This window comes from Acyrthosiphon pisum, chromosome A1, assembly GCF_005508785.2.
Source record: "Acyrthosiphon pisum isolate AL4f chromosome A1, pea_aphid_22Mar2018_4r6ur, whole genome shotgun sequence".
NCBI lineage: Eukaryota > Metazoa > Arthropoda > Insecta > Hemiptera > Aphididae > Acyrthosiphon > Acyrthosiphon pisum.
This window is the reverse complement of record NC_042494.1, coordinates 4342038-4356295: the sequence shown is the minus strand read 5'-3', so window position 1 is coordinate 4356295 and position 14258 is coordinate 4342038. Positions and strand designations below refer to the sequence as shown.

General features: G+C 28.7%; 1 protein-coding gene across 3 annotated transcripts in view; it reads left to right on the top strand.

Annotated features, from left to right (window-relative positions):
• LOC100166244 overlaps positions 1 to 14258 on the top strand; it is a 120180-nt gene that overhangs the window by 6914 nt on the left and 99008 nt on the right. For 2 of the 3 annotated variants that reach the window (XM_001944876.4, XM_029486519.1), the window contains exon 1: positions 7652 to 7853. The exons of the other annotated variant lie outside the window; for it this stretch is intronic. In XM_001944876.4, coding sequence (XP_001944911.3) covers positions 7664 to 7853 — 190 coding nt within the window. In that variant the 5' untranslated portion in view covers positions 7652 to 7663. Of the gene's footprint in view, positions 1 to 7651; positions 7854 to 14258 lie in introns of those variants that run through there. 3 annotated transcript variants of the gene reach the window in all.

Sequence of the window (14258 nt, the reverse complement as noted above, 5' to 3'; positions counted from 1 at the left end):
TTAACTCCTGGTCTTTACAAACAAAAAATACTATAGCACTCCAAAAAACCCCTAACTTGAAGGCTTATATCTGACCAACGGATTATTCAAAAATTAAAATTCTTTATGAAAATTCATAAAAAAAATTGATTTAACATTATTGAAATTTAAGCATAGGTTGTCATTTAAAATTCAAAAGTTGAATGTGGTTTCCCCTACAAAAATAAGGGTTAAAATAATAAGTGGTCTAAAACATTTTAAAATTTTGTAAAATTTTAATATTCCAAAAAGAAAAATTTGAAAAATGTTAATACTTTCTAAAATAATGAGTGTCTTACGTTAAATGGATCACCCTGTATATTATAATTAATGATATACAGAATCGAATAATAATATGACAATACGTTTATCGATCTATTTAGCATAAATGAGATGCATTTACGAGTTTACCTCTCACCGTGTCCTGTAGATAGTTGAACAATATGTTCAAGTATTTAACTATTGTAAGGTAACGTGTTTCAACGTGTTATACACCACGGAGAGTTGTGAACGCACTCAAATTCGAAACCTATGGAATTCACTGTAGAGGCGTTGGAATGGTGCAGGTAAGTGATCGGAACATATCTTGAAAATGTTTAAATGTCCGTCGGCGATATCCGTTCACCGTTGAGGTTTTAAATCCACAACCGTACGCACACTACCGTGGTTAAAATCTCCGTCCGGTTGTCGAACGCGTTCCTGAACTGTGTCATTTTCCGTCATAGGTCGGGTCTTAGCGCTGTCGTTTTCTTCAAGTCCACAGATCTGTCTGACGTCGAACCACACGTATTCGCGAGTGCGTGTTTCAATCAGGGCTCGAAAAAAAAATTCCGTTTAACGTTATTTACAATTAAAACGTTACAGAATTTTTGCGTTTATCGTTATTTAGATTTAAAACGTTATACATGTTTTGAGTTAATCGTTATACAGAATTAAAACGTTACACATGTTATGCGTTTATCGTTACTAGTAATTTAAACGTTATTCAAATATTCTGTTTGTCGTTATTGAAAATTAAAACGTTATTCATTTTTACATTTACCTAACTATTTAATACTATTGAAAATTATAACATAATCTAGTATTACATTTTACAATTCTTCTTTATAAAAAAGAATGATTACCTGTTCTCACAGGATTCTTACAATTTGGAACTTAACAGGTACTTTCGTTTGTATTTAAATTATATTGAAAGAACATAGTATTACGACCAACTGGGTTAGATTTCGTTCTTGGCATTTTGCAAATCGATATTGACGTATAAAAACCTAAAACCACTCACACTCCCGAGTCGTGAAACAGTAAAGATGAAATAATCCAAAACGGCAAAACGTTAAAAATACATAACGTTGCTCCACGTGGAATAACATGGGGTATTTTAATATTTTACTCATAATTTTAGTAAGTTGTTAATACTATTTTTGTTCTATGAATATTAATCTTAACTATTATTCCGATTAATTCCTTAAATATACCAACACGGCAACATAATATTATAACCATTAACTAGACACAAATTTAAAATTAAATAAACCATGGAATGTCATTAGAGATTAGTGGAATTATTGCTGAAATTGTCTATAAATAATAAATATCAATATTTATTATATTATAATATTATTATAACATAATACGTAGGTAATAATTTATTATGAAAACGTTATAATATAACGTTATTATAAAACGTTATATTTATTGTTATATAACGTTTTATTTTCGCTTACTGTTTTACTATTTTTTTTGTTTTCATGTTTCGTTTCGTTTTATAATCAATGGTTTTATGTTTTACTAAAACTGTCGTTCATTACATCGTTTTGTTTAGTGATAATTTAATATTACCGTTTACTGTTTACCATTTTGTTTTCTGTTATCTTTTTCAATCGTTTTTTGACAAGTATAACGTTATAATTATAACGTTATATAAACGTTTTCGAGCCCTGGTTTCAATATTATAATAATACTAGGGTTGTCGTGCGTTGCGAAATTATGGTCTTGTGCTTATATAATATTATTAATTACGAACGTTTCCCGAGGATTACATATTATACGAGCAGGGAAAGTTATCAAGACGTCTAATAAAATATTATTCATGTTGTGTTTCTCAACATATCTTATACCAAGCCTTTACAATCATTCTTACATTCTGAGTGGAACGATGAATGTATTGATCTTACAAAGATGTGTGTTTTATTTTTATGTCTATCATCACGGTTTGGGCCAGTAAAACTGCTTCGATTTTCCTCAAAAGTATCTTCTTCGATAGGAAAGTGAATCTAGTTGGTGCGTTCGGAGGTCAAATTTTAAAATTCCCAATATTTTTCAAAAGCACCGGGAAAAACAACATAAAAACGGGGATTTTTACGCAAAAAAGGTGTAACTCCAAAACAAATGAACGTGTATGTACATACAATTGTCACTGGTTGTTTATATTTGCATTTTCTATACTTGATAAAGTTTTGAAAATATTATGATTTGTTTTGAACTGTTAAGGAACATTTTCAGTTTCCAATTTTATTAGTCTTTTTTTTTCTATGAATGTCAATAAAACTTTATTTGTTGGGTAAAAAAGCTTTAAAATTTAATAAAAAGGCTCCTACTATATTATTACAATGACATTTGAAAAACATTATAAATCCTTAGTCACAATTTTTTTTATAAGCACTTAAAGTTCAAATCTTGACAAAATACGGAAATATCACGAAAACTAGCGTAAACAAAATTCCACGTAAATAAGTTATATTATATAAATTATTTTATTCACAATAATATCATCAATTATACTTAGTAATATCATAGGCTGACTGACCGTTTTCGCTCAGAATCGTTTTTCTTATACAATGATATTATAACATTGAATTCAAATTTAACACCATCTATTACAGTGACCCACTTGTAACCTACTGTACAGCAGACCGACATCCACTTACCCACTTTTTTAGGATTTATTGTAATTTATTAGTTATCACTTATTTGTCCTAAATCATAATAATATTATGTAGGATTGTAAAATCTGAGTAAAACCTTGGTAAGATAATATATTATAGTTGCGTACACAGTTCATCGCCAGAATTATAATACCTACCTACCTAGGTGTTCAACGTCTTGGGACGCCAAAGTGACGCCAAGTAACCGCCTAAAAAACACTAACCAGTTGTCGATAGCCGATGTCATGGTTCTTCGAATTCGATATGTTATTTACTTCGAAGATATAATTATATTTGAATACTGGTATTATAAACATTAACCATAGCTTGCTATACGACAATTTTTAATGTAGGTATAACTTTAACAATTAGGTATATTAGTGTAGGTTTATTATTTAAAATTTATTTTAGTAATACCATAATTTAATATGTTTTAAAATAAATTAAGGTATAAAATAAGTGTATGAAATTAAAAAAATTTCAAATTAGCTTAAAATATATTACTTTATAAATTAGGAAAGGGTTCTAGCATTTTTTTTATACGTCCATTTCATCTTGGCACTTGGCAACCGTCAATATTTGTAAAAAAAAAAAACAGCGGTCTGCAAACTATATATTTTTTGCATGATAATATAGATTTGACTCTCAGTCCACAGTTATTTTTTTAAATCGTAACGTTTGCCGAGTGTCAAAATGAACTGGATGGGTTATAGATATAATAAATTAATATAAAATGTATTACAAAAATAATACACAAAACAAAAATTTTATTTTATAAATTATTTTCCAAACTTAAAACTTTGATTATGAAGATACGAAATGTGAATTAATAAAGATTTTGCCTTGAAACGATTCGTATAACTAGTTAATTGGATTTTCAGCACCAGGCACCAGCGAGTACCTACTATAATGAAATTGTAGTGTTGAAAATTACAAAAATGACATGACACATGATTTTAAGTTAGAATTTTGTTTTTGTGAATGTGGTATAATACGTTTTGGTTAAAATCATCTGGTGTTTTGAAAAATCAAAATGATAAAAAATTTAAAACACAATTTTTGACTCGATTACGATGCCCTTGCACTTTTTTTACTTACATTTTTTCGATTTTTGTTCTTGATATACAATACAAAATTAGCGTCTTAGAACTCTTGTGCTCTAGTGCTTTAGTGCACATGCCACACATCCCAGCTCTCCTCCTGAAATAAAACACAACAATGAGATTATGGTAGTCAATAGTACTAAAACTGGTATTTGATCATTTGATCATTTTTTAAATGTACCTACAATGCTAGAATTTGCAATTGACACATTAACAAGACTGAATATAACACCTCCCCCGCCTTGAAGACCGCCATGTGCTCAAAGTTACATTGCTAATACTTAAAACTTTGATGTTAAAATATTTTAAATGTGTCATGCATGTAGCTTTAAATTATTATCTAAATAGTAAACACGTAATATGTGAATTGAACATGTTTACATATTTACATATAAACCTAATATTGAATTGTTTTATGAGTGTCAACAAAAATATGCGGGCGTTGTTTTCTATGATGTTATATACTATATAGATACCTAAAACAGTATAAATTAATAATTTGTACACAAACATTCTTTGTAGGGTTTTATCGTTTGTTGGTCTCCATAATATAATAAAATGTTCTGGTTATTTGTTACGTGTCACTATGTTGTTATCATAATATATTGTTTTGAATGTTTATTTTTTTCTTCAATAATTGAAACCAGAATTGAAATATTTGTTTTCCAGTTATCGTACAGCTCATAAATATATTTTTAACTAGCTTCAATACATACAATATTGTATTCACAGTGTTTTAAAGTTAATAGTGATATTAGTCAGTAGTTATCAGATACCATCTGTATTAAAAAAAAATAACTATGTTTAGGCTGTTGTATGAAAGAACTAAAATGCCATTAAAATGTTAGCCGTTAGGTAATAGTTATTATGACGTACGGACATAGAACACTTTGTAATCCGTTCAGTTTAGTGTTGTCCATTCCTGTCTAGGTAAGCCATAATCTGCCAGCTACTATTGTCTGGGCTGGGTATCAACTATCAAGTCATTATTATCTAACTTCGTATGGTTTCAGTTTTCTACCTACATAATTGTAATTATTTGCATTAAAATTTTTCTGCTTCAATGTCGATGCAGTTACCCAAGTTGGATTTCTTGATTTCAACCGGGTTTGAAGAATTTCGGTTAAAATTCGGTTCGAGAACAGAACACGTAAGATTTGGACATCTAACGTTTAATTGTAAAGTGAAAGATAACACCTCCTGTGATTGCGGTAACGAAGATCAAACATTCAAAAATATTTATCTAGAATAATTGGCCAATAATGAGGCAAAGTTCCATGGTAGAATAAAAAGGAATAATGAAATTAACAACGGAAGCTCTAACTGACTAACCATGATAAAATAACTTAAACGCTAAATTATTACTTGTTGTGCAAACATAAATAAATATAGTATTATTTTCTTTTTTTAGCTATTTAAATTTTTAACGGCAATGCTGTTATTTTTTATGATTAATATACTCACACAATAATGGTAAATGGTAATAATAATAATAATAACTCTTTAAACTGAATAATGAAATCGTTTATAATCATCAAATATTTTTAATAATTATTAATAACTAAACTAGGTATAGTGCTTTCGTGAAAATCGTTTTTATTTGTTCTTTCAAAGGTTCATTATATTATAGCTGCTACTTGATAGATATTGAAGAAGGAAACGTTTATTAGAAAAACGTATATACATATTATACAAAATATATATAATATTGTTATGTATATAAAAGCTTTTCAACAAGATGCTTTTATTTACAAAATATAAGTGTTATTTGTTGTGTTCATAATCACGTTTACAGCAGGAAGTATCCGTGTTTTCAATTATGTTTCTTATAATATTTAAACCGTTAAGATAAACAATAATTAACTACTAAGGTTATCCGTGTTTATTTAACATAAAATCAAATTTATCCGATTTTCTTAAAAATATATTTCGATGTACAATTTAATATTTAACACCCGACATTTCAGATGCATTATTATAAATGAACATGTACGAACGTACGATATTAAAATTATAAACTATCTAAACATTTTATCGAACTTGTAACATCATATTATATGTTAAAACATTTTAAACAAAAAAATAAAAATAAAAATAAATTATAAACGGTATGCAGCGTTTTTACGATAATCGCATATTTTCGGCCGTTGTGTTAACTAAATCAAATAACATGGATGAGAATATTTTTTGGTGAAAATCACTTAACCTAATACATTAGATTGATATATAATATAATACAGCGCGTATACGCCTTTATGCATAATATATAGTGATTAGTGGTTAATCGTTAGTGGTTATGTAGTAATACTACAAGCACAACTCAATATTTTGGCCTAGATTAAGAGCCGTAGAGATATTGACAATACACTAAGCCAGTACAAAGAAAAGGGATTGAAACATTTGAGACATGCTGATGGAGATGAACACTAAAAATTAATTTGACCGAGGATGTTTAAAATTAAGAAGTATACTAATTGAGAATGGACGAAAGAAAAGCAATATGGGAAACAAACAGTGAAAGGAGGATAAAATGAATGAATAACGACAATAATGGAAAGATAAGCTGAAAGAGGTAGACCAAGAACTCCATCGAGTGGAGGTCCACCAAATCATTGATTGTTAAAAAAAATCACTTTGTTAGGACTTTTTTAAACTATTTTAATTTAAAATATTTGAGACTTGAGTGTCAGGCTAATTCAAAAGAAACACGTTTTAACAATTTTTTTTTTTTAAATGATCATTATTTAATATGTACCTATATCGTATATAATGAGCATAGAAGAAATGCAATATATTATTATGTTGTCATGTTATGTCCCTCGCGGCCGCTCTTCCACTGATCTGTCTGTATAGGTAGATAGTATGTAATAATGTAATATGCACCTACGCCACATTTGACAATAATATTAAATTCAGTTGACATGATGTATTATATTATTACTCTAATCCTATTGCCCGTATATTCGATGGTTTTTAATACCCATATAATATTATGATAAGAATATAGGAACTCGCAGTATTTTTATCATGTGTACTTGCAGCGTGTGAAAGAACAGATGGTAACAACGATGGTGCTGCAAATATGGACGAAACACTTCACAAAACAATAATATTATGTTATCGACACATATACTATTATTATATCTGTGGGGATATTATTTCCCTATATTATGAGACTATGCGAGTGAGTGGGTATACTTAGTGAGTACATCTACCTTTTTCAAAATCACTGAAGCAGCTGCTACAGATCGGTGTAAATACACTTTTGGCTAAGCGTTCGGCTTTTCGTATCGTTTCAACTCCTGGTGTTACATGGCCACACGGGTAGACCATATTAATATTTTATATAATATCGCGGTATTTACCTACTGTTCGGTTTAATAATAATAATATTATTATAACTAAATTGTCTTCGTAGTTTGTATTATACGCTGCGGTACTCGCGATGACCTTTGCGTTCGTGTCCGGTATATCGATTTCCGCGCAACTGGTAACACTGCGCGTCGCTGTCCCAGTGACATCACATGTACATACTACCGCGGTAGCGGTGGTCGGTAACGAGTATCGGGGTGGCGGTATGATTGCGTGCGTGCGCGCGCACTCACCCCCGCATCAGGGATGATGGAAAGCGGACACGGGGTTTTCCGCCCACGGCGTACCCCGCTTTTCCACTTACTGTTCATTCAGAAACCGACCGCGGCTGGTTTGGCTTTGGCGCGTATTGTGTCTCAGTCGCGCGTACCGTGCACACTCACGCCACCTCACGTCGCTGCTCCACCGCTGTCACCAGTACACGGAAATCATCGACGTAAGTATTATAATACTACTATACTAGACTTATAAAATGCACACAGTATGTTAAAATTATTATTGTATAATTTGAGTTTATCATCACATGTTGACCATATGCGGACATGTTGATGGGTCAATTAGCCCTAAGTCAGTTTGAATATATATTTTGTAATTTGTATTGTCTTGTATCGTAATTTTCTCCTCACCAAAATTTAAAAAAAAAAAACCAAATCTGTATTGAAAAACCTTATTTGAGACTAAGACAATTAATAAATCAAATGCCAAGTACACCTTGTGTTGCAGTGCCGGCGTGCTGCACTTGTGGTGTAATACGATTTATGTTTTGATTTAGAACATTTTTTTTCTCCACGATTATATTGCAACTTTAGTTCTAAAAAATAGTACCTACACCACCTACAAATGTCGGTCACAATTCATTTTTCGTATGAAGTGTTAACTTCATTATATTTTCTTGAGAGTTTGAGTCATTTTTCCAACTGGTAGTATGTTTCAAATGGTCGGATTTCAGTTTTTAACTTTGGTTGTGCATCTTACAGAATACTTGTTTTGTTTTATTAGAACATCATACTATATATTTTGTTCATTATTGTCTGAAAAATTTTTATATCACTAACAGTACCTACCATTATACACAAACAAAGTATTTGTACTAATATATATTATAAATAAATACAACCGATGAAAAGGGTACGAAAACATTATTTTGATAACCACTTATAAGAGTGATTGAAAGTATGTAGAATTATTCAGATACTTTTAAAATTTTGATATCTTAATGGGTCATCAAAATTGCCTATACAAAACGCCTTAACATACATGACTATCACGTGCTTATTTTTATGAGGACACCAAACTAATGTATTCTTGTTGTAATCATCTTTTCTTTTCATAATAATTATGCACATTTTTCATGCTAACAATTATGAAACAATTTTTGAACTAAACCACAATTTATTAAAATTAAAGAAATTAACAAGCTATACTATAATATTTGAAATTAATAAAATATTTATAAAATTATGCCTAAATTCTAATGTAATTTGGTTTTTAAGTTGTTTTTTTTAAATATCTAAACGATGGTATAGCACAGGGAAATTTCAGTATAATATGTTTGTACGCCAGTGTGTAATACTGTGATTTTAATGGCAGCACACCGTTTCCCATCTGCTTTTCCGGTTAGGTTTATTACCGTTAATACCTTGTTGATGTATCGTTAAACTTAAGGTCTCCCGCTGAGCAAACCGTTTAACGGGCGTTTGTTGGTGTTAAAATTTTCTGAATTTAAAAACGTAGAACCATGACTGACCATGTAATTGCGTTATATGATATTATTATTATGACAAAACGACTTTTACAATCCATCGGTCCTCGACGACTGCAACACATTGTGCTATAAACTTTATAATATGAAATATTTTCGTATTCGGTTACTTTATAGATGACAACATTTCGATCCATTTACAGTAAGTTTGTGATATAGCCGTTTGTGTGCGTGTAATGACCTATTTTTTCCATCCTGTTTTTGTATAGTTTTATTAAAAGGTGACAGAACCGCACATTGAAATGTTAGAACTTATAGACATTATTGGATTTCAGGTAATACTTCTTTCTTTTGGAACGGTGGAACGGCGTTTGTTTTTTTTTTTTAATTACGCCAAGGTATTACATTTTTTCCACGTTATTTTAAAACTAAATTAATCTATAAAGAAGTTATTTTAATTTTTACAATGTAAACAAAACTTTTATTTTTTTCTTGAGAATATATTCACGTGTATCATTGATGAGTGGACTTGAAATGGTTTTTATTTTAATAAAAACCTCTTTACAGACAAATATTATTTTTTTGCAAGTAAAGTTTTTTGTTTCTCTTAAAAACATTAAAATTTGTCATTTGAGGTTTCACTTCTGAACTATGAATTCCGATACTGGATTTATTATTATAAACTATATTACCTATGCACATATATAATAAACTGTTTTTATATAAGTTCATATAAACACATCACCCATAATAACTCTTAAAATCGATTCAAAATGTATTTTATAAATTAATTAAAATGATTATTCAACAATATAAAAGCAGTTGTCATTCTTATATACATTTCATGGTCTAATCAATTCAATTTAAATAGGCAATAATTATTAAGTGAAATATTATAATGTATGTATTATTTTTAGAATAATGTACAATAAGTAAGATAAGTTTATTTATAAAAGATTAAAAATAGAGTTTGATTATATTAACTTACCTTTTATTTTAAAATTCAGGCTAACTTTGATGTATCTCATCTGACATCAACATAAGTGTTGATATCATATTACATTATAGAAGTCAATATTTTATCTACTCCATTGTCTCCATTCCGTAAACAATTAAACATCTTGCATTCAATAAAATCATCAAATTTATATTTTAAAAAAAGGAGAGCTACAAATAATTGCTATTTAATATAAATTATAAGTAATTATTAATTAATACACGAAAACGAGTGTAATCCTAACAAAATCCCCGTGTAAATATTATTGATATAATTTTTTTAATGTTTGTAGGGACATCAGTCTGTCTGTGATGTATTAACTATGTAAATTTGGTTCACTCATCATATTTTAGTTGTAAATAGTTCTAATTCAATGATTAAAACTTTCTAAATAATTTAGTCATTCGTCCGATGTGTGTTATTTTTATTGTTAACGATTAATGTAAAATAATAATATGGACTTTTATTTATTATTTTTATCTATTTTTCATTTTATATACATATAATAAGTATAGTGTATACTTTGATTATTTATTATTTATTATAAAAAAAATGTAGTTATGTACCTACATTTTTACCATGTCTACACTTTTAAAATATACCTATTTTCTAGAAACAAAAATATTTTAAATTAATGTCCAGAGACATATGAAACAAATCTTCCCTTGACCATCCAAATCACTTCAAAGAGGATATTTTACAATATTGATAGCGGAATATCGATTGCGTTTTGGTGATTAATAGCAAACAACTGATCGCTGTACACAATCGATTGTTATATGACATTGTGTATTGCATGGAAATTAATCGTAATTATTGAATGAAAATTGAAAAATTGAGGGCAAGTTATATATTAATTATATTAATTATTTTATTTATTTATAAAATAAATCAGATTTTAATTTTATTATACTCCAAAAAATATTCACAAGACAAGCTGAATATTTTACTGGTTCAATTTTTTTATTTGATAATGGTCTTAAAAAACCAAACTATATAATAGTGTAAGTAAAAAAATAGTGAAAAGGGAATATGTAATTTACTTAATGGTTATCATATTATTCAGTGTTAATATATTTGTTATAACTTATAACTTATAATTACCAAGTTATCTTCAAATTCAATTTTTATAATAATATAATAATTAGTTTTAACTGAGGAGTTAACTCAGACATATTATACGTAAATGTTGTTTTCCATACAGTTGTTTCTATTACTCTTTTTTGGGAGATATGAAACTTAATTATATTTTTATAAACAGTGAATCTTATATTACAATACAACTTTTTCCATATCACCTAAAATGTATTCAAATAAAATTACATGTTTCGTGTGTTTATTATTCTAATGTCGAATTATCAACACGTTAACTTTAGTTTTTTCGCCTAACAATAGATAAAACTCGTACCTTTAAAATATCGTTTAAAGTTCTAAAATATGTTAAACCAAGATAAATTTAAATTTATAATATCTATATCTCTAACATTAAAAATAATTTGTACCATCAACACTTATACATTTGAAAACATATTAATAAGTACTTATTAATAAATTATACCTAAAGTAATGTGTAACTAAACTTAGTTTTAATTATCAAGGGCTAAATTAAATATAATTAGGTGGTATTAAAATTTAATTTTCATATTAAATTTGGATAACGAATTGAGTATAATATTATAATTAATTGTGTTTGTTATGTTAAATGTGTATTCGAAATATTATTAAATAATACTAGGTATAGTTATAAGTCGATTATAACTTGTAAGTGTATTGTATCGTAATTAATTTACATTTTAAAGGTTTCTGCATGATAAAACCAATAATAACTTAAATATTAATATTTCTCTAGCTGCGAAGGTTTCAACGAATTTGGTGTTTGGTACACTTATAATACTAATACTAATTAATATATAAATCGAAGTATCAAAATTGAATTATGATTATGTTCGACACGTTATATTTAGAAAAGCAGTAATTAACCGATTGTTGTAGGTACTTGTTACGGTAGTAATTTTTTTGTTAAAAAAAAAAAAAAAGAAAATATTTTGAACGTTTTATTTTTTTAGATCACATTTAAGCCACAGTTACATATTCCTAAATAATATTGCAGTAAAACCTCCGTTAACGGTCACCTCTATAGGACGGTCACCTCTATGTAACGGTAAATTTTTTTGGGCCCGTCGAGTGTATCCTACTATTATTCTACCTCTGCAGGACGGGTACCTCTAAATAGCGGTCATTATTTACAGTCCCTTCGGTGACCGTTATATGGAAGTTCTACTGTACTTGATTATAGAGAAGTCAAAAACATTGGTATTATGACGATACCAAATCGAAAACAATTAAAGGTATAAATTATGTAACAGGCAATAATTCTAAAATTCCAAATGTTCGTCGCAAATGTCTTAATCCTTAAGTATATAATTTTATTGTTTATTTAAAACAGCACATTATATTATTATAACAGCATATTTCAAAACTTTTTAAAAAAACTAATAATATGTACCTATCTACTGATCACAATTATTATTTATATTCATCAGAAACCAAACGTTTTTATTTAGGTAGTAAATAGCGCGGTTATTAACTCCATAATCGGACGCAGGTTAATAGTTTATGTGTATAGTGATTTTTCGATGATTATTTTTAAATTTTACACAGTGAAACCATTCTGAAAAAATGAAAAAATGAAAATAAAACGTTATGGTTACCGTTATTAGTACCTTTATTTCCATTTTTCACACATTCCCGGGAAATGATATTTTAGCCGTTTCTAGGATGATTTATTGTCAGGGGAATAAGTATACCACCGTCTTGGCATCTTTAGATTTTGGACATCCGCCTTTCTCGAAGCTACTCTGTGTGCTCTTACAGTGTATAAATATTTTACTTCCTATTAACTATTTAGAAATCATCTGCGTCCGTATAAGACAAACATGGTCGGTAGACACCGCATGGATTGACTAATTGCTCTTATTATGTCACCGTCGTTTGTTAGTTTAGGTAAAATTTTGCACGCTTGAATGACGTCAGTTATGTATTACCTAGATGTATAAGTACATAAATCACGTTTTACATGGTAGGTAGGATCGCCAAAACCCGTGCGAATTTAACGTGAAAAATTAATGAAAATTTCATCGTAAATTATCGCACCGTGTCAAAGACGACAACGAATACGTGTCACTTTACACAATTTAAACGATTTACAATCGCCATTCCTCATAATTAAAATAGAAATATCTTTAGTAAAATAAAAATATGTTCATCTGCGAAGTGTACGCAATTATACGGCCGTTTTACCTACTACCTATATAATTATAAATTATACACTTTTATAGACCTGTGGATGGCAAAACGTTTCAGATACTTATTGTAGAATATTAGTGGCGTATCCAGGATTTTAGTACTGTGGGTCAGCATAGCTCACGAAAGGTTACTCGTGTAGTATCTACCAACAATATAAGTACTAGAAAGCTGCTTTCGCATTATTTTATATTTTGATAAAAAAACTAATTTTCCATGAAAATTTACATAATTACATGAAAACAGTTAACATAATTTATTGATACAATTTAGTAGTTTTTTACACCGTTATTAATTATAAGTCAAAATTATAATGAGATAATATTTACTCGGATGTATTATTCCAATAATAATTAGTTAGGTACTTACTTGGGTATATTATTTATGCAAATTAATGTACAAAAATATAAATCTCTTAAAAGGACACCACACCCGCATGGCGTGTTGCCTATGTCTTACAAAAGTACTACATAGCTAACTTTAGGTTCATAATAATCCATTTTACTCTGTTATTTTTAAAACTAGAGTGAATACAGCATTTTTAAGCTAAAAATTATTTGTAAATTTTAAAATGATCATAATTTGGATCAAAATTAAAATATCAATAAAAGCCTGCATAATGACCTAGATTATAATGTTAGTATTTCACCCTTTAAATTTTATAATAGATCAATTAACTCTAATTTTTAAAATAACTGAGTAAAATGTGGTTATTGTAAACATACAAAATACAATTTGTATAATACTTGTATGAGGTTGTAAGATGGAGACAATACACGAGGGTGTGGCATCATCATAACAGAATAGCTTTACACGTTCTCACATCCGCATCATGCGTT